This window comes from Hylobates moloch, unplaced genomic scaffold, assembly GCF_009828535.3.
Source record: "Hylobates moloch isolate HMO894 unplaced genomic scaffold, HMol_V3 SCAFFOLD_11, whole genome shotgun sequence".
Classification (NCBI taxonomy): domain Eukaryota; kingdom Metazoa; phylum Chordata; class Mammalia; order Primates; family Hylobatidae; genus Hylobates; species Hylobates moloch.
This window is the reverse complement of record NW_026652286.1, coordinates 38346920-38368386: the sequence shown is the minus strand read 5'-3', so window position 1 is coordinate 38368386 and position 21467 is coordinate 38346920. Positions and strand designations below refer to the sequence as shown.

The following is a 21467-nucleotide window of genomic DNA, read 5'->3' as shown; positions in this document are numbered from 1 at the left end:
CCTGCCTGAAAGTTATGCTTTTTTTCATCCATCACACTTTTAAAATTTAGACTTATATGTTTTTGAAGGTAATTAATAAGGTTAATAAAGTGATGAGTGTTGGGCCGGGCGTGGTGGCTCACCCCTAATAATCCCAGCACTTTGGGAGGCCCAGGTGGGCAGACCACTTGAGGTCAGGAGTTGGAGACCAGCCTGGCCAACATAGTGAAAACCCATCTCTACTAAAAATACAAAAATTAGCTGGGCGTAGCAGCACATGCCCCTGTAATCCCAACTACTCAGGAAGCTGAGTCAGGAGAGTCATTTCAACCTGGGAGGCAGAGGTTGCAGTGAGCCGAGATTGCGCCACTGCACTCCAGTCTGGGAGACAAAGCAAGACTCTATCTCAAAAAAAAAGTGGTAAGTGCTTATTTTCATAGTTCAGTGTTGTCGATTTGACTATTCACACATTTAAAGTATGCAATACAGTGGCTTTTAGTATGTTCACAGTTGTACAGCCATCACCCAATCTTTAAAACATTTCCATCACCCCACAAAGAAAATTCATATCTTACCAGTCACTCCCCATTCCGCCCCGACCCCCATCCTAGCCCTAGGCAACAATCCTATTTTCTGTCTATGTAGATTTGTGTATTCCAGACATTTCATATAATTGGAATCATACAATATGTAGTCTTTTGTGACTGGCTTCTTTCATACAGTATTATGTTTTCAAAGTTCATACATTGTTGTAACATGTATCAATATTTCATTTTTTAATTGCCAAATAGCATTCTATTGTATGTATTGATAAGACACATTTTACTTTCATTAGTTGATGAGCATACAGGTTGTTTCCACTTTTAGAGTATTATGAGTAATGCTGCTGGGAAAGTTGGGGTAAAAATAGTTTCAATTTTGTTTTTTTAAGTTAAATCTGGGTAACCAGCACCCAGGCTAAGACACATGTAACATTTTCATTGGCCTAGAAAGTTTCTGTGATACTCTTCCTATTCATTACTGTTTCTCCTCCAAGTTACTATTTTTCTGACTTCTATTACTATAGGTTAGATTTGCCTGCCTTAACACACCTTATGTAGCTATACATCTGTCCAGCCAACAAAAACAGTGGTGGTTTTTGTTGTTGTTTAGAGTTGAGGTCTTGCTTTGTTGCCCAGGCTGGAGTGGAGTGGTGTGATCATAGCTCACTGCAGCCTCGAACTATAAACGCATGCTTCCACTCCCAGCTATTATAATTTTCAGGCTGGGCGCAGTGGATCACGAGGTCAGGAGTTCAAGACCAGCCTGGCCAAGATGGTGAAACCCCGTCTTTACTAAAAATACAAAAAATATATATATATTAGCTGGGTGCGGTGGCAGGTGCCTGTAATCCCAGCTACTCGGGAGGCTGAGGCAGGAGAATCACTTGAACTCGGAGGGTAGAGGTTACAGTGAGCCAAGATTGCGCCACTGCACTCCAGCCTGGGCGACAGAGTGAGACTCCGTCTCAAAAAAAAATTTTTTTTTTTAAATTTTCTGTAGAGGTAGTGTCTTGCTATGTTGCTCAGGCTGGTCTTGAACTCGTGACCTCGGGTGATCCTCCTGTATCAGCCTCCCAAAGCACTGGGATTACAGGTGTGAGCCACTGTGCTGGACAGTTTTGGTTGTTCCAAAATGGCTCCCAAACATAAACCAACAGTTTAATCTGGGGTTCTAATCATATAAAGTAGTCTGTTTCAAGTTAAGGAAAAACTTCAATGTTGGGATCTCAAGAGAGATTGTATACACAAAACCATATACGTGTGCTTTGTGGACGATTTAAAGAACTAAAGGGTAACTTGGCTATACATCGATTTACACCTTACTGATGTTAGAGCGTACTCTGAGAAAGGTGAGATTCTACTGAATATGGACATATAAAGGATATAAAATTTGTTATGTCTTGATATTTGCTAAGATATTTTCTGTGTTGTTTTATATACTCCTTATAGCCATCCTGTGAAGTAGATTTTATTACTCTTATTTTGTAATTGAGACTTAGATTTACTGAATCAACTTGTTGAAGGCTTAGCATTCTAGGCAGTGGCATCGCCTAGATTTACAACCAAGACTATCTGATTGCAGCAGTTCATTCCAGGAATTCATGATTTGATGCAAGAGATAAGATATATACTGTAATGTAAATGGTCTGAAAAGTGCCCTAGTAGTGTGGGTAGTAGTGTCCTTTGGGCTCATCTGTCTGTCCCTTAAATATAAAAACCTTTCTTACTCTACACTGCCCCTAGGCAATCACATCTTCCAAGGCATTTATTTCTTGGCTCTTCCAATTCATTCAGTGAATTTTTTTAATAGCTTAAATGCCAAGTGTCATATGAAGAACTGGGGATATAAACAGTATAGTCCTTATTCAGTGGGGCTTAGAGTCTAATTAATAGGAGAAACAGGCATAAGACCCATTTACAAATATAGTAAACAAATATGTAATAAGCATTATGAAGAAAAATAATGGTTATGAGAACAATAGGGAGCCCTACTTTAGCTTGAGTGATCAGGCAGAAAAGGCTTCTCTAAGGAAATAATGTTTGAGCCGAGACCCAAAGAATGTGAAGCTGTGAACCAGTTAACTGGTGGAGCATGCAAGACAAGGATGTTGTAGGTAGAAAGACACAGCATGTACAAAGACTCTGAAATGAAGTCATGTGTTTTTCTTTTTGCTTTTATTATTTTTTAATTGATACATGATAATTGTATAATACATATTTATGGGGTACAGTGGTGTTTCAGTACATGTATACAACAACATAATGATCAAATCAGGGTAATTAGCATAGTCATCTCAAATGTGTATCATTTCTTTGGGCTAGGAACATTGAAAATCTGCTCTTCTAGCTATTTGAAAATATACAATAGGCCAGGCACGGTGGCTCACGCCTGTAATCCCAGCACTTTGGGAGGCCGAGACGGGCGGATCACGAGGTCAGGAGATCGAGACCATCCTGGCTAACACGGTGAAACCCCATCTCTACTAAAAATACAAAAAAATTAGCCGGGCACGGTGGCAGGTGCCTATAGTCCCAGCTACTCGGGAGGCTGAGGCAGGAGAATGGCGTGAACCCGGGAGGCGGAGCTTGCAGTGAGCCAAGGTCGCGCCACTGCACTTCAGCCTGGGCGACAGAGCGAGACTCCATCTCAGAAAAAAAAAAAAAAAAGAAAATATACAATAAATTGTTGTTAATTATGGTTACCCTACAGTGCTATAGAACACTAGAACTTACTAGTTCTATCTAGCTGTGATTTTGTATCTGTTAAATATGTTTCTTGTTGAAAGAACCTAAAGGCTGGTAGGTGGGGCAGTGAGGAGAGCGTGTTGAGAAAGTTTTTAAAAATGAGGCTGAAGAAAATGGCAGGGACAAGATGTCTTTATGTAGGACCTTGGAAGGTGCAGTAGAAAGCTTGTTAAAATGTTTGCTTAAAGAGGATTGATTTATAATTTTAAAAGATCTTTGGCTGCTAAATGGCGAATGATTGGGGACACAGATAGTTAAATTAAAAGGGATGATAATCACTTGGACTAGGTTGGTGTTCATGGGAATGGAGAAAGTGGATGCATTTTTTTTTTTTTTTTTTTTTTGAGACGGAGTTTCGCTCTTGTTGTCCAGGCTGGAGTATAATGGCACGATCTCGGCTCACCGCAACCTGTCTCCCGGGTTCAAGCGATTCTCCTGCCTCAGCCTCCCGAGTAGCTGGGACTACAGGCATGCGCCACCACCCCGGCTAATTTTGTATTTTTAGTAGAGACAGGGTTTCTCCATGTTGGTCAGGCTGGTCTTGAACTCCTGACCTCAGGTGATCCACCCGCCTCGGCCTCCCAAAGTGCTGGGATTACAGGCGTGAGCCACCGCGCCCGGCAGCATTTTAAAGAAGGATTTTGGGTATAGAATTGACAGGACTTGATATATTAAATTGGGTTGATGAAGAGGAAAGTGGTGAGGATTACTGTGAGGATAGTGAAGAGAGGTTGGGAGAAGTGGTGCAGGGAAATAGAGTAATAATTTTGAGGGGAAAAGTATGCTTTGTAAAGATAGTGATTGGATGAGATCATCTGGGGAGAAGAAAGATGGCCTATGACCAAGTCCTGGTGAATTTTAGCATTTATAGATTAAACAGGATGAGAAATCAGTAAAGGAGCCTGAGAAGGAGAGAGACCAGAATAAATGGTATGCTAAATGGCATAGGTGGAATGGTGTTTAAGTAAAGTGATAGTGGTTGGCAGTGTTCACATCTAGGGTAGTGGAAAGGGTCAATACCTCCCTTTCATCCACCTAACTCCTTCTGTTCAGGTCTTCTGTATTAGTGGATCCTCCTTCTGATTCTTCCATACTGCCACTTCCATTACACACTTTTCCCTTGGTAACTATGAAGGATTGGTTCCAGGACCCCCACGGATATCAAAATTCATGGATGCTGAAGTCCCTTATATAAAATGGTGTAATATTTGCTTATAACCTGTACACATCCCCCTGAACACTTTAAATCTTTCTAGGTTGCTTTTAATACCTAATACAATGTAAATGCTATGTAAATAGTTGCTGTACTTGTATTAAGTTTGTATTATTTTCGTTGTTGTATTGTTATTTAAAAAAATTTCCCCCAAATATTTTTCATCTGTGGTTGGTTGAATTCATGGATTTGGAACCCACAAATATGGGGACCCCGACTGTATTTTATTGCAATTATCCCTGATTGTACTTTATTGCAATTATCTATTTGGTTATCTTGTATTTCTTGACAACACTATAAGTTGCCATGAGGTCGTAGAGCCCGGTTGTCCTATTCAACCCTGTAGTCTCAGCTCCTGGCATAATGTCTTATACCACAAACACCTAAATAAGTAATTTTTGGAGTGATTGAAAGAATAAAGTCTAGATTCTAATGTGAAATAATTTTTTATATTCAAAGGAAAATTATATTCAAAGGAAAATTCTGCACCCAGCCGGAAAATTCTCTATAAGAATGTGTTTGCAGAGTGGGGTGAAGTCTGTAAGAAGATACTAAAATAGCTGGGCACAGGTGGCTCACATCTGTAATCCCAGCACTTTGGGAGGCCGAGACGGGTGGATCACCTGCAGTCAGAAGTTCAAGACCAGCCTGGCCAACATGGCGAAACCCCGTCTCTACTAAAAATACAAAAATTAGCTGGGCGTGGTGGCACGTTCCTGTAATCCCAGCTACTCTGGAGGCTGAGGCAGGAGAATCGCTTGAACCTGGGAGGCGGAGGTTGCAGTGAGCCGAGATTGCACTGTTGCACTCCAGCCTGGGAGATAAGAGTGAAATTCTGTCTCAAAAAAAAAAAAAAGATACTAAAATAAAAATCAGAATATTGTTCATGTGAACATGTGTAGAAAAATACTTGAGCTAAAAGATGACAGTATAAGTGATGGTTATATTGGGACAAAGGAGAATGAAACTGAGAAAATATACAAGAAGGGATTTGACTTGAATGTTAATTTTAAAAAGATTGTTTTGCCCACCATTTCAAGATAAAATGTTCAGTTCTTTAAATGAGAAGCAGGCTAGGTGTGGTGGCTCACGCCTGTGATCCCAGCACTTTAGGAGACTAAGGCAGGAGCTCCTGAGCCTAGCCTAGCAGTTTAGGACCAGCCTGGGCAACATAGCGAGACCTGATATCTAACAACAACAGCAACAAAGCAAACAAAAAATTAAAAAAAAAACAACAAACAACTAAAAACAAAATCAGAAGCAAATATGACAAATTTAGGAATATGTTACCTTTTTGTACCGTTAATGAAAGTGATCCAGGTCTATAATGTAAAATGTGGAAAATTTAAAAATTTAAAAATGTGGGAAATTCTATTGCATATTCATATAAATGTATTTATTAAATTATGATTATATAGTCTGTATTCTTTTATTGTATGTTCAAAGCTATTGATCTTTAACTTTCTTTTGAAATGTAACATGTATACACAAAGGTGGTCATAAAGGTATACAGTCAATTTTCACAGACTGAGCACACTTGTATAAAACAGCAGTCATATCAAGAAATAACATTATTACCACCTTGGACACTACCCCCAAACTATTCATTGCAATCCACCTGCCTCGGCCTCCCAGAGCCACCATGCCTGGACCAAACTGTTCGTTTTTATTGATTTCGTATGTGTCTGGCCATTTAATGAAATGTTTCTATGGAGAAATTACTTAAAAGAGGAAACAGGTGTCACAGAGGATGTTTTTGAGCTGCTGTCACCAGTGTAGGTTAAGAATGCTAGTTGGAGAGCCTGGCACAGTGGCTTATGCCTGTAATCCCAACACTTTGGGAGGCCAAGGTGGGCAGATCACAAGGTCAGGAGTTCGAGACCAGCCTGGCCAATATGGTGAAACCCCGTCTCTATTAAAAATATAAAAATTAACCGGGCATGGTGGTGTGTGCCTGTAGTCTCAGCTACTCGGGAGGCTGAGGCAGAAGAATCGCTTGAACCCAGGAGGCAGAGGTTGCAGTGAGCCGAGATCATGCCACTGCACTCCAGCCCAGGCGACAGAGCGAGAGACTCTGTCTCAAAAAAAAAAAAAAAGGAATGCTAGCTGGGGGTCAGACGCGATGGCTCACGCCTGTAACCCCAGTACTTTCAGAGGTTGAGGCGGGTGGATCACGAGGTCAGGAGTTCGAGACCAGCTTGGCCAATATGGTGAAATCCCCGACTCTAGTAAAAATGTAAAAAATTAGGGCTGGGCACAGTGGCTCACACGTGTAATCCCTGCACTTTGGGAGACTGAGGCAGGCAGATCACGAGGTCAGGAGTTCGAGACCAGCCTGGCCAATACAGTGAAACCCCGGCTCTACTAAAAAAATACAAAAATTAGCTGGGCATGGTGGCGCTAGTCCCAGCTACTCAGGAGGCTGAGGCAGGAGAATCGCTTGAACCCAGGAGGTGGAGGTTGCAGTGAGCCAAGATTATGCCACTGCACTCTGGCCTTGAGGGCGACAGCAAGACTCTGTCTCAAAAAAAAAAAAGAAAAAAAAAACAGCGGGGTGTGGTCGTGCGCGCCTGTAGTCTCAGCTACTCTGGAGGCTGAGGCAGGAGAATCGCTTGAACCTGGGGAGGCGGAGGTTGCAGTGAGCCAAGGTTGCGTAACTGCACTCCTGCACTCCAGCCTGGGCAACAGAGTGAGACTGTCTCAAAAGAGAGAGAAAAAAGAATGCTAGTTGGGATAAATGGGAAGTGCAGTGCTATACAGACTAATGCAAACATCCAAAAAGTTTTAGGATTTAAGTCATCAAATTCCTTAAAATTCAGTATAATGGAGTGATGAGAAATAAGGCTGGAACCAGTTATGAAGAGCCTTTTGTGCGAGGCAAGCAATGGAAATGTATTGGAGCCTCTTTGATCTGTAATTTTAAAGTATATTTATTTGCAGAAGTTTAAAATGGACTTTTTTTTTCTTTGTAGGCACACAAGTCTCTGAATTTTGTCTCAACACTGCTCCAGATTACTATGTCGGAACAGCTGGATTTACCTGTGAGACAGGCAGGCAAGTTTCCTAAATTATTTTGAGTGTATGTAATCTATTGTTTAAAAGGTTCATAATCGAATAGCAGAAGTGTCTTGGGAAGGCCCTTTGGCAATTTTTTTTCTCCCCAGGTAATTTGTTTACCTTCAGTGTTTACAGCTAACATCAAGTACCTTGATATCTGGTGGCAGAGTTTAAAGGAATAATTTGACATTTAGTTGAATTAAAAGAGAAGCTTCAAATAGAAATCGATGGGGTTTATTAAAAGGTTCTATGTATTTTTAGAGTCCTTCCCTGATGGGTGATTATAAGACTCAAACATGTTTGTTTATATAGTCATCTCTTAAACACCTTTTTGCTTTTATCGTTTTAACAGTTTAAAAAGTATTATACTATTTTTAGTTCCTGTTCAACATATTGAGCCATTTCCCTCAGTATCAAATAGTCTGAAAATGTGGCATACTACTTTTCTGAATATTATGTTAGTCTGTAAAAAATAATGGAGTTTACATTTTTAATTTCTTTCTTTTTTTTTTTTTTTTTTTTTTTGAGACAGTCTCACTCTGTCATCCAGGCTGGAGTGCAGTGGTGCGAACTCGGCTCACTGTAACCTCTGCCTCCTAGGTTCAAGTGATTCTTCTGCCTTAGCCTCCTGAGTAGCTGGGATTACAGGCGTGAGCCACCACTCCCAGCCTTTTCATTTCTTTTTAATTTATTTGCAGATGTAATAATTTTGTTACGGGAAATATAAAGTACCAATAATTTCATCATTCTAGAAAAACAGATTACATTTTTGTGTTATTTCTTGCTGTTCTTTTCCCCTGCACCTATTTTGTTAACAATTTTGTTGGGGCTGGGTACGGTGGCTCACGCCTGTAATCCCAGCACTTTGGGAGGCCAAGGTGGGGGGATCACGAGATCAGGAGAACTAGACCATGCTGGCTAACACGGTTAAACCCTGTCTCTACTAAAAATACAAAGAATTAGCCGGGCATGGTGGTGGGCGCCTGTAGTCCCAGCTACTCGGGAGGCTGAGGCAGGAGAATGACGTGAACCTGGGAGGCGGAGCTTGCAGTGAGCCACTATGGCGCCACTGCACACTAGCCTGGGCAACAGAGTGAGACTCCATCTCAAAATAAATAAATAAATAAATAAATTTGTTTTCCTCACTTCACTTAATGTTGTATACTGAGCATTTCCTTTTTCTTTACATAGTTCCGGTCTTCAGATTTTTTTTTTCTTTTTTTTTTTTTTTTTTTTTTGAGACGAAGTCTCGCTCTGTCGCCCAGGCTGGAGTGCAGTGGCGCGATCTCCGCCCACTGTAAGCTCCGCCTCCCGGGTTCACACCATTCTGCCTCAGCCTCCTGAGTAACTGGGACTACAGGCGCCCACCACCACGCCCGGCTAATTTTTTTGTATTTTTTAGTAGAGACGGAGTTTCACCGTGTTAGCCAGAATGGTCTTGATCTCTTGACCTTGTGATCCACCCGCCTCTGCCTCCCAAAGTGCTGGGATTACAGGCGTGAGCCACCGCACCCGGCCCTCAGTAGCCTCCTCTTGACTCACTGTGAACTCTGCCTCCCAGGCTCAAGCCATCCTCCCACCTCAGCCTTCTGAGTAGCTGGGACTATAGGCACGCACCGTCATGCCCTGAGAATTGTATTTTTTGTAGAGACGGGGTCCTGCCATTTTTTTTTTTTTTTTTTTTTGAGACGGAGTCTTGCTCTGTCATCCAGGCTGGAGTGCAGTGGCGCGATCTCGGCTCACTGCTAGCTCCGCCTCCCGGGTTCACGCCATTCTCCTGCCTCAGCCTCTCCGAGTAGCTGGGACTACAGGCGCCCGCCACCACGCCCGGCTAATTTTTTGTATTTTTTTAGTAGAGACGGGATTTCACTGTGGTCTCGATCTCCTGACCTCGTGATCTGCCCTCCTCGGCCTCCCAAAGTGCTGGGATTACAAGCGTGAGCCACCGCGCCCGGCCGGGGTCCTGCCATATTGTCCAGGCTGGTCTCAAACTTGTGAGCTCAAGCGATCTGCCTTCCTGGGCCTTCCAAAGTGCTAGGATTATGGGCGTGAGCTGCCATGCCTGGCCATGACTTTTTTAAAAGCAAACAATTTTATGTAAATGACTAAACTCGCTGGTCAGCAGTAAATCTTTTTGTAAATATTTCTAATTTAATAGAAAAGGGTAATTTTTATTGTTTCTTTTCCCTCCTTTCCCTCCTTCCCTTCCTTCTTTCCCTCCTTCCCTTCCTTCCTTTCCTTTCTTCCACAGGGTCTTGATCCTTGCCCAGGCTGGGGTGCAGTGACTCAGTTATAGCTCACTGAATCTTCAAACTCCTGGGCTCAAATAATCTTTCTGCTTTAGCTTCCCAAGCATCTGGGGCTGCAGGCATGTGTCACTACACCATCTAATTATTTTATTTTGTAGAGATGGAATCTTACTATGTTGCTGAGGCTGGTCTTTTTTTTTTTTTTTGGTGGAGACGGGGTCTCACTGTGTTGTCCTGGCTGGTTTCGGCTTCCAAAGTATTGAGATTTACAGGCGTTAGCCACTCTGGCTGGTCTTGAATTCCTGGCCCCAAGTGATCCTCTCGCCTTAGCCTCCCAAAGTGCTGGGATCAAAGACATGAGCCACTGTGCCTGGTCTTGTTTCTTTTTTATATATATTCAAGTCTCATTTATCTTTTACTAGTGAAGCTTACATTTTCCCATTTTTAGATAAGAATCTGCCTTTAAATCCAAAATTTTACTAAGAAGTTAAGTGTTTGGCCTTTAGGAGTGATATTAATAAATTCTAGAGACTTGGTTATGTTTATTAGAAAAATAAATTAAACTAGGAAATTGTTTTAGTGTGTACACAATTGGAAGCAGTTAAACTATGGAATTAGTCAAAAAATTTAAAATATCATTAATTTAAAAATTATATACTTGGGGCTGGCCACGGTGGCTCACACCTGTAATCCCAGCACTTTGGAAGGCCGTGGATGGGGGATCATTTGAAGTCAAGACCAGCCTGGTCAACATGGTGAAACCCTGTCTCTACTAAAAATACAAAAAAATTAGCCGGGTGGTAGTGGCATGCACCTGTAATCCCAGCTACTCAGGAGGCTGAGGCAGGAGAATTGTTTGAGCCTGGGAGATGGAGGTTGTGGTGATCCGAGATTGTGCCATTGTACTCCAGTCTGGGAAACAGTGTGAGACTCTTTCTCAAAAAAGAAAAAAAAAAAATTATGTTTTTGGAATAATTGAATGAGATTCTGTAGTGCATGGCATATGGTGGTTTCATCTGCTAGATTTCGAATGATTAGTTCATTCTGTCTTTGCTCAAGCATTCTGGCTAGAGTAGACTGAATCATGAGATCCTTACAGTGCAGTTCCAAGTTCTGTATTGTTGGGGCAAAAAATGTTTAAAATTCCAAATTACATAAGCATATATCCCATTCTTTACTGAGAATGGAAATATTCAGAGGTTGCATCCAGAGACATTGGGACTGTTGTGTGGTCTTAGTATTGGTCTCTATTCTGTTTTGGAGAAAAAGAACCAAAATTCTGTAGTAATAATAACCTGGACTTTGTTGGTCCTATTTGATTCTTTATTGTAGGTGTAGTTTATCTTGAAACGTTGGCTCACGCCTATAGTCCCAGAACTTTGGGAGGCCGAAGCGGGTGGATCATAAGGTCAGGAGAGTGACACCATCCTGGCCAACATGGTGAAACCTCGTCTCTACTAAAAATACAAAACTTACCTGGGCATGGTGGTGCATGCCTGTAATCCCAGCTACTCGGGAGGCTGAGGCAAGGAGAATCGCTTGAACTAGGGAGTCAGGTTGCAGTGAGCCGAGATTGCACCATTGCACTCCAGCCTGGTGACAGAGCGAGACTCCATCTCATAAAAATACCTTGTTGAGGGGTATTTTAATATATAATGTTAATCTATTTGAAATACTATAATATGGACTATTTAATTCCTAAATTAAGGCAAACTAGAATATAAAAATCCTATTTCTGTCGGTTATCCTTGTTCAAATAAGTACAGGACTTGAGATAAGAATTGCTAATTAGAGAAGATCCAGTGTTTTGCAGAATTTAAGAATTAATTTTGGACAGTTTCCCTTTACGGTACATCTTACACATTTGTAATTCTGTTCTCCCCCTCTCTCTGAAAGTGCTGGGTGGAAAGCTTTGCTAGCAACCTAGATTTTACCACTTCATCAGTTTGTTAACTTTTGTCAAATAGCAATGTGCAAAGAAAAATAGTAATCTATAATCTCTGAACACAGTAAATTCTCCCATAACATAATTTGAATTTGAAGTGGTATGGGATTGAAATACTTAAATTTATAGGTTAAGAACCTTTATATGCTATGATTTTTCTGTGATAAGAATTGGTTTTTTTTATTACCTTTGTGTGATTAGTTGTAGAAGCTATGTTGGGATATGTATGATGGTTTTGTCTTTAGAGGCTTCATTTAGAAAACTGATTTGATTTAATTTAACTCTCTTGTAGAAAACAGGGTTAAAAGTGTTGTGATGTTAAAAAAACCAGTTTTCGCTGGGGTTATTTGCAGAGTTTTCTTACGCTGTGTGATTAGTAATAACTTTGCGCTTGATTGCTGTAACTGAGTGTTCAATTTGTGTGTTATCAACTTTAAAAATAATTGAATGTAGTATTTTGTTAATGAAAGCATAGCTTTACAAATGGTGATGTGAAAGAAATACTTGAGGTATGGACACTTATGGGATTTTCACAGTACTTTCACAGTAAACATTCTTTTGTCAAACTGATCTGTATTTTAGGTGTTATCTATTTGAAAAATATGATAACACAGTATTGGCCTGATCGAGAAACAGCACCAGGGGATATATCCCCTTATACTATTCCAGAAGAAGATCGCCATTGTATTCGAGAAAATATTGTAGAAGCCATTATCCATTCTCCTGAGCTCATCAGGTATGTATTTTAAAAATGTACCCATTTCTGCAGGTGTGTAACTTTCAGGGTTTTTTTTTTTTTTTTTTAAGATGGACGTTCCCTCTGTGGCCAGGCTGGAGTGCAGTGGCATGATCCTTGCTCACTGCAGCCTCTGCTTCCCAGGTTCAAGCGATTCTCCTGCCTCTCAGCTCCCAGTAGCTGGGATTACAGGCACATGGCACCACATCCAGCTAATTTTTGTATTTTTAGTAGAGACAGAGTTTCACCATGTTGGCGAGGATGGTCTCGATTTCCTGACCTCGTGATCCAACTGCCTCGGCTTCCCAAAGTGCTGGGATTACAGGCGTGAGCCACCGCACCCGGCCTGCGTTTTGTTTTTCTGGAGGGCTTTTGGGGTCTTTTCAGAACATATAGGCCTTTTTTTTTTTTTTAATTATACTTTAAGTTTTAAGGTACATGTGCACAATGTGCAGGTTTGTTACATGTGTATACATGTGCTATGTTGGTGTGCTGCACCCATTAACTCGTCATTTAGCATTAGGTATATCTCCTAATGCTGTCCCTCCCCCCTCCCCCCACCCCACAACAGTTCTCAGAGTGTGATGTTAGGCCTGTTTTTTTTGTAGCAGAAAACTTACCCAACAAATGCTATTGTAGGAGAATGCCTTAGTCATTTTCTTTTCTTCTTTTTTTTGAGATTGAGTCTTGCTCTGTCGCCCAGGCTGGAGTGAGGTGGTGCAATCTCAACTTGCTGCAACCTCTGCCTCCTGGGATCAAGCAATCCTCCTGCCTCAGTCTCCCGAGTAGCTGGGATTACAGGCATGCACCAGCATCCCTGGCTAATTTTTATATTTTTAGTAGAGACGAGGTTTTACCATGTTGGCCACACTGGTCTGGAACTCCTGACCTCAAGTGATCCACCTGCCTAGGCCTCTCAAAGTGCTGTGGTTACAGGTGTGAGCCACCATGCCTGGCCTGTAATTTATTTTCTTACTACAGTTTGACTTCACACTGACAAAACCAAAAACTTCATACAAAACTTGTGGGCCGGGCACAAGTGGCCTCGGCCGGGCACAGTGGCCTCTGCCGCCCGGAGTAACTGGGATTACAGGCGTGCACGACGAGGCCCAGCTAATTTTTGTGTTTTTAGTAGAGATGGGGTTTCACCACGTTGGCCAGGATAGTCTTGATCCCTTGACCTTGTGTCTTCCCGCCTGGGCCTCCCAAAGTGCTGGGATTACAGGTGTGAGCCACCGCACCCAGCCTAATTGATGTTCTTAAATGAAACTTGTTTATTGATGATAGGAATGAAAAATAAAACACCTGTATTTGTAACATTTGTTGGGTTTCATTTGCTCAGTGACTTATTCTGAATCATATATATTCTGTGTACATCTAAAATCACATGGGTTGTTTTGAAATTAGATTTTGTCTAAACAGCTATTTTCCTTTCTATGAGTTAGCAAAATCTTACCTAGTTAGGATTTTTTCCTTACTGTTTATTTTTGGCTTTCAGGGTACAGCTTACTACATGCATTCATCACATCATCAAACATGATTATCCAAGCCGCTGGACTGCCATTGTGGACAAAATTGGCTTTTATCTTCAGTCTGATAACAGTGCTTGTTGGCTAGGCATTCTTCTTTGCCTTTATCAGCTTGTGAAAAATTATGAGTAAGTGTTTCTTTCAATTCCTATAGAGCTTTGAGAAGTAGGAAAAGTTCAGAAAATTTAAGCCAATTTGAACATGTAAAATTATATTTAGCATAGATAATAAAATTAGTGAATTATATGGTAATTTCAATTTATTATTTTCTTTTTGACATAGCATTCTAACTGCAGTTTCTTTTCTTTATTCTACTAAGAAACTCCTTGCGCCCTTTTTTCTTAATCACTGTCTCTTTACCTATTCAAAAACTAAGTTATCTCTAAAGAGGGCCTCCTCAATATGTGCTGATAAAAGTCTTTCAGATAAGTTTTTCTAAAATGTGAAGGTGATCAGAATACATTGAGGATTAAAGCTATTTATTACTTGTGGCTTTTTTTTCTGTGAATTTTTATCTTAATTTAGGCTCTTGATTAACTTCCAGAACCTCTGATTCTTTAAGAAGAATTCATTGGAATTTCATGTGATCTTCTTTAATCAGTGTGTTTTGGGGGATTCACACTCACCTATTTCAATGTTGGCATATTTAAGCAGATTATAGTTCATATAGGTCATTAGTATTAGAAAAAAAGATTTTAGGCCAAGTGATTATTTTAGATCTTGTTTTAGGGATCAGGAAAAAAAGATCTAACCTGGAAAGTTGAGGTGTAGCACTGAGAGTGGTAAGCCACATGTTGAAGGAGTTTTTTAAGTCTGTAGTTGATAGGCACTTGAAAAGGTTTGATGGGATATTATGAGGAAGGCATAAGGAAGACTTTTATACCATGATCGTGACTTTATTGCCAGTCCTAACAGCTACACAGATGCCATTGTGAGCCCTCTAATTCTGGGACTTGTAGTTAGCCTCCAATACCCTCTTTGGGTCCCATCTCAAAGTGGCTGATGAACTGCTGCTTTTGTTCTCTGAGCAGGAGAGAAATATACCATTTACAGCATTGGTACTGGTGTTTTCTTGTGTTCCCACCAGCTACCCATCTTCCTGCTAAGGAATGTTCCAGCTGTTACAGTTCTGGTAAGTGAGTGACTAAAATTGGAGAGAATAAAAACAATAAGCTGTCAATATCATTGAGGAGGCTCAAGGCCCTCCTGTCCCATAATCTTAGCAGGAGGAAATATGACAGGGATTTTTAAATGGGAGATACAGGAGGCTGCTACATCATTGGAATTCAGTTCATTTTCAGCCAGTGTTTCGTTGTGAAGCACAAGGTGTTCACAAGGGATCTGTGTGGACTGAAGCAGTTCTAAGAAAATTTACAGAGAAATTGGAATTTGTGGTGGTCCTCAGGAGCATAGATCCTCAGGAAATGCTTGTCAGTTGAAGGAACACAAAGAACATAAAGAGGAAGGCGTGTCACACCATACGGAGTGGTATGAACAAAGAAAGAGATGGAAATGTGAGACTCTGTCTTTAGTGGGTAGTGAGGAGACTGCTTAATGGTATTGATAATTTCCAGTGAGAGGTTGGAAATAGTTTTGGACTGGTAAATTGGGACCATGTTAAAGAGGGTTTTGAGTGCCAGAATGGGAAATTTGGATGTGATCTTTTAGATACTGAGAACCACTGAATTTTTTTTTTTAACAGAAGAGTGATAAGACTAGAATTTAAGGATTTTCTTTTTTTTTTTTTTTTTTGAGATGGAGTCTCGCTCTGTCACCCAGGCTGGAGTGCAGTGGCGCGATCTCGGCTCCGCCTCCTGGGTTCACGCCATTCTCCTGCCTCAGCCTCTCCTAGTAGCTGGGACTACAGGCGCCCGCCACCACGCCCAGCTAACTTTTTGCATTTTAGTAGAGACGGGGTTTCAGCGTGTTAGCCAGGATGGTCTTGATCTCCTGACCTCGTGATCCGCCCGCCTCGGCCTCCCAAAGTGCCAGGATTAGAGGCGTGAGCCACTGCGCCTGGCCCCCAACAGACTTTAACAATACTTTTTTATTTTTTTGAGATGGAGTCTCTCTGTCACCCAGGCTGTAGTGCAGTGGCACAATCTTGGCTCATAATTGATAGCCCGTTGGTCACATTTTGTTGCCCTGTGGGTTAATAGAAGAACTTATGGTTTATGATCTTTTAGAAATAAAGTATTTTCTGCTTTATACATACCACTTCTGCCTTAATGCTGTTGGTATGTAAATTACTTAAGGATGGTAATATATAATCAGTTTTATTTATCAGCTGCTACTATTTACACAAATATAATAAAATACTTCCTAATTTATTATTTATAATTTATTATTACTTTCCTCATTTATTATGAGGTCAATAACCTATTCCAGTTGCCTAGGTTCATGCCTAACTATGTAATACTGAGAAAGATAATTTCTGTGCCTCAGTTTCCTGAACTATCAAAGTGAGGATACTCATGTGGGCCTTGAAGATTATTGACCTCATAATACATGTTCAGAAAATACTGGAGATATTTTTCTTTTTCTAAATTGGTTAGGAAGTATTTGATTATATTTTTGTAAATAAATGCGTAGTTTAAATATATATAAAATTGTGGAAATAAATTCTTACAGAATTAGTTTGTATTCCTACTCAAAGGTATAAAAAACCAGAGGAGCGGAGTCCATTGGTAGCAGCAATGCAGCATTTTCTGCCAGTTCTAAAGGATCGTTTTATCCAGCTTCTTTCTGACCAGTCTGATCAGTCTGTCCTCATCCAGAAACAAATATTCAAGATCTTCTATGCTCTTGTTCAGGTAATATCTATGAAGCAGTTTTTATTTATAAAAAGTTAGTCTGTCATTTACCATGTTAAAAATTAACAAAATTTCAGCATTTTAATAATAGTTAACTTGAAAATCTACATTAAGTAGATGATTTTCTAGCAAAATGTAAATCGCGAAAATTATAAGTCTAAACAAGCATACTTCCTCCCCAAATGAGTCTTTTTTTTTTTTTTGAGACTGTCTCGTTCTGTCGCCCAGGCTGGAGTGCAGTGGCGTGATCTCAGCTCACTGCAGCCTCCGCCTCCCGGGTTCAAGTAATTCTCCTGCCTCAGCCTCCTGAGTAGCTGGGATTACAGGCACATGCCACCACACCTGGCTAATTTTTGTATTTTTAATGGAGATAGGGTTTCACCATGTTGGTCATGCTGGTCTGGAACTCCTGACCTTGTGATCCACCTGCCTTGGCCTCCCAAAGTGCTGGGATTACAGGCATGAGCTACCGTGCTTGGCCCCTAATAAATATTAAATTGCAAATGGGCAATGTCAAATTATCTTAAACCATCCACTGTAACCATATTAGTCAATTTAGAAAGTATCTTTCACCTTAAGAATTAATGAATCTAGGCCGGGCGCGGTGGCTCACACCTGTAATCCCAGCACTTTGGGAGGCTGTGGTGGGCGCATCACCTGAGGAGGGGAGTTCAAGACCAGCCTGACCCAACATGGAGAAACCTTGTCTCTACTAAAAATACAAAAAAAATTAGTCGGGCATGGTGGTACATGCCTGTAATCTCTGCTACTTGGGAGGCTGAGGCAGGAGAAAAGCTTGAACCTGCGAGGCAGAGGTTGTGGTGAGCCAAGATCACACCATTGCACTCCAGCCTGGGCAGTAACAGCAAAAATCTGTCTCAAAAAAAAAAAAGAAATAATGAATCTGAAAACCAGTTACTTGATTGCAGTTGAAGTCTAACACATACTTGATATGCAAAATATACATAGATTGTCTCAATACAAAACCTATTCCTAAACTTGTCACAAAAATACTAAATCAGTGGGCTTTACTGGTACACAGTAATGGCTTTTATTATTTCTGTATGTTCTAAATTTTTCTAGGATAAAAGATACCCACTAAAGAAATAGTTGGGGCCGGGTGTGGTGGCTCACACCTGTAATCCCAGCACTTTGGGAAGCCAAGGCGGGCGGATCATGAGGTCAGGAGGTTGAGACCATCCTGGCTAACATGGTGAAACCCCGTCTCTACTAAAAATACAAAACATTAGCTGGGTGTGGTGGCGGGTGCCTGTAGTCCCAGCTACTTGGGAGGCTGAGGCAGGAGAATGGTGTGAACCCAGGAGGCAGAGGTTGCAGTGAGCCGAGATCACGCCACTGCACTCCAGCCTGGGCGACTGAGCAAGACTCCGTTTCAAAAAGAAAGAAATGGTTGGGTCAGTATTCGCAGTGAAATGTAATTACTTGTAAAACAGATTTTTAAAAACCAGGAAAATTCTGGTTCTTTTTGTTGTATCATGTACCATAGAAGGGTTTATCTCATCTGCCAAGACCTTTGGTTCAAGTCATAACATTACATTTAAAAATCTCATTTAAATAGATCAGAGCCAGGCACAGTGGCTCGCATCTGTAAGCCTGTAATCCCAGTTATTCTGGAGGCTGAGGTTGGAGGATTGCTTGAAGTCAAGAGTTCAAGGCTGCACTCCATCCTGACAGAGCAAGACCTGGTCTCTTAAAAAAAAGGAAGAAAGATCTATGACTTCACCTCCATTAAGATTGTACTTGCCTAACTCTATTCCTTGGTTGGATTTTGCATATCTTTGCTAGATCTTTAAAGACATTCAGATATCTCCCACTCTGAATCTAAGGGCATCTTAATGCCATTCTATTGGACTCTTACGTTATTCTTTTGTTAAGTAATTTGAGTAAACACTAGTCTTTTCGATATTTTTTCTAACTAGGAGGATCATAACTTTTAGATTAAATAATAGGTCTTTTTGAAAACTATCATAGGGCATAGGGAATAGGACAAAATAGTTTCTCAACTCATTCTTTGAGACTAGCATACCCGTCTCACTTGTGAAAATAGATGTCCTAAAATCCCAAATTGGATAACCTTTTTATTGGCCTACTGAGAAATAGGATTTATCCCAGGAATACAAGAATGGATCAACAGTAAGAAATTAGTTTTTGTAATTAACCCTTACATCACATTAAAATAGAGACCTGTGACCATCTTTATGGATGTCAGATAAAGCTTTGATAAAATTAAATAACCACGTCTGCTTTGAAAAAAATAAACAACTGTTAGAATCCTGGAACAGAATCTTTCTTAACTTGATGAAAGGTGTTCATTAGAAATCTACAATAAATATCACACCTTATGGTGAAAATAAATGTCCCAGTAAAATGGGAATATGCAAGGATGCCCACTCACTGTTTACCATTATAGATAACAAGCAAAGAAGTTTGCCTATGTACTAAAAGCAGGAAATGTGGATTGAATGAAATACTTTTGGTAGGTATTGTGAAGAGTAAAAAGAAGTGGGATTTTCTTTAGCAAGGATTTTGAAATATTAATTCTTGACTTTTATTTAGTATACACTACCACTGGAACTGATAAACCAACAGAACCTGACAGAATGGATAGAAATTTTAAAGACTGTTGTGAACAGGGATGTACCTAATGTAAGTTTCTGTATGTTCTCTTATATTACTAAATACAAATATTTAATGGTCTTTTGAAGACTTTAACTGGTGTTTCCTGTAACATTCTTTGTGAGTTTTTATAATATGTGATTTATTTTTTTCTAGATTAGAGGTACCTTTTCATTTGTTTACATATGCGTCACATATGTACATTTACTTAGTATGAAAAGTTGTAAAGGGTGTTTTTTAAATATATTACTGGTTAAGTGCTTCTGTTATCCTTTTATTTCATCCTAAATCTTCTGTTCCCTCTCAGTTCATAAATTAAGAGCTCATAGCTGGCTCTTAGCCTAGTTAATTTGTCAGATGCCCACGTACAGAGAAAGAGGAAGAACTTGATTTACAGATTGACCAAACTTTGTAGTTATGTTATTTTTTGATAATAACTTTATTGAGAAATAACTCAGATACCATAAAATTTATTCTTTTAAAGTACAACTTAGTAGTTTTTAGTACATTCAGAGTTGTCCAGTTGTGTTATTTTTATAATCAAACTTTTTAAAATTATTACAATTTTTCTTTATAGTCTAGTTTTCTTTTTTCTTTCTTTTCTTTTCTTTTTTTGAGATGAAGTTTCGCTCCTGTTGCCTAGACTGGAGTGCAGTGGCACAATCTTGGTTCACTGCAACCTCCACCTTCCAGGTTCAAGCGATTTTCATGCCTCAGCCTCCCAAGTAGCTGGGACTACAGACGTGTGCCACCAAGCCCGGCTAATTTTTGTATTTTTAGTAGAGATGGAGTTTCACCGTGTTGGCCAGGCTGGTCTCAAACTTCTGACCTCAGGTAATCCACCCACCTTGGCCTCCCAAAGTGCTGGGATTACAGGCGTGAGCCACTGTGCCCGGCCTATAGTCTAGTTTTCTAGAGATATAGGGGAATTTACAGATTACTGAATACCCTGGTTTTTTTGTTTTGTTTTGTTTTGTTTGAGACAGTCTCACTCTGTCGCCCAGGCTGGAGTGCAGTGGTGCGATCTCAGCTCACTGCAACCTCTGCCTCCCAAGTTCAAGCAATTCCCTGCCTCAACCTCCAAAGTAGCTGGGATTACAGGTGCCTGTCACCATGCCTGGCTAATTTTTTTATTTTTCGTAGAGACAGGGTTTCACCATCTTGGCCAGGCTGATCTTGAACTCCTGACCTTGTGATCCACCTGCCTCAGCCTCCCAAAGTGCTGGGATTACAGGTGTGAGCCACCGTGCCCAGCCTATTTTATGGTGTGATTTATGTACTGTTATTAATATATACTTATTTAACCCTCAAAATCCTTCTGACTTTTATTTTAAACTTACACATGGGAGGGTTATGCAATTTATCCAATATAATATTGTTAATCACATAAGTGAGACCAAAGTCCTATTTTGCAGTTTAATTTTTTTTAAAGATTTGTTTCAAAAACATTTACGATCAGTGCAGAAGAAACAACATTTCTACACCCTCCATAGGAAACTAGTTTGGTATATATTTTTCTGTGCACATTTAATAGATATAAAATATAACTTTTAAAGGTCTCATATACATATTGTGCACCTTTTTGTGGTATAATTTATAATCCGTGCACCAATTATAAATAAACAGTTCAGTGAGTTAACACAATTATTATGTACCCACATAGCCATCACCTCAGAATGTTTACTCATGGCTGGTTCTAGCCATCTCTGCCATCATCTCATTTCCCACACAATAGATTTCAGCTGTTTTAGAACTTAATAAGTAATCTTTTGTTCCTGGCTTCTTTCACTTAATATATTTATAAGATTCTTTCATGTTGTATAGTGGTAGTTTATTATTTTTTATTGCTGAGCGGTATCCTATTTTATAGATATATCACAAGTTATATATGTGGATGGGCATTTGGGTAGTTTTACTTTTTCAGTATTATAGATAAAGCTATGAACATTCTTACATGTCTTTTTGTGGTCACATGTTTTTCAAACTCTTGCATAAATATCAAAGAAAGGAATTGGGTCATAA

At 40.1% G+C, this 21467-nt stretch overlaps 1 protein-coding gene across 1 annotated transcript in view; it reads left to right on the top strand.

Annotated features, from left to right (window-relative positions):
* Positions 1-21467, top strand: part of IPO7 (importin 7) — a 67744-nt gene that overhangs the window by 15804 nt on the left and 30473 nt on the right. Inside the window, exons 2-6 of the mRNA XM_032165857.2 lie at positions 7452-7533; positions 12313-12466; positions 13965-14123; positions 16652-16808; positions 19386-19523. Coding sequence (XP_032021748.1) covers positions 7452-7533; positions 12313-12466; positions 13965-14123; positions 16652-16808; positions 19386-19523 — 690 coding nt within the window. The remainder of the gene's footprint in view (positions 1-7451; positions 7534-12312; positions 12467-13964; positions 14124-16651; positions 16809-19385; positions 19524-21467) is intronic.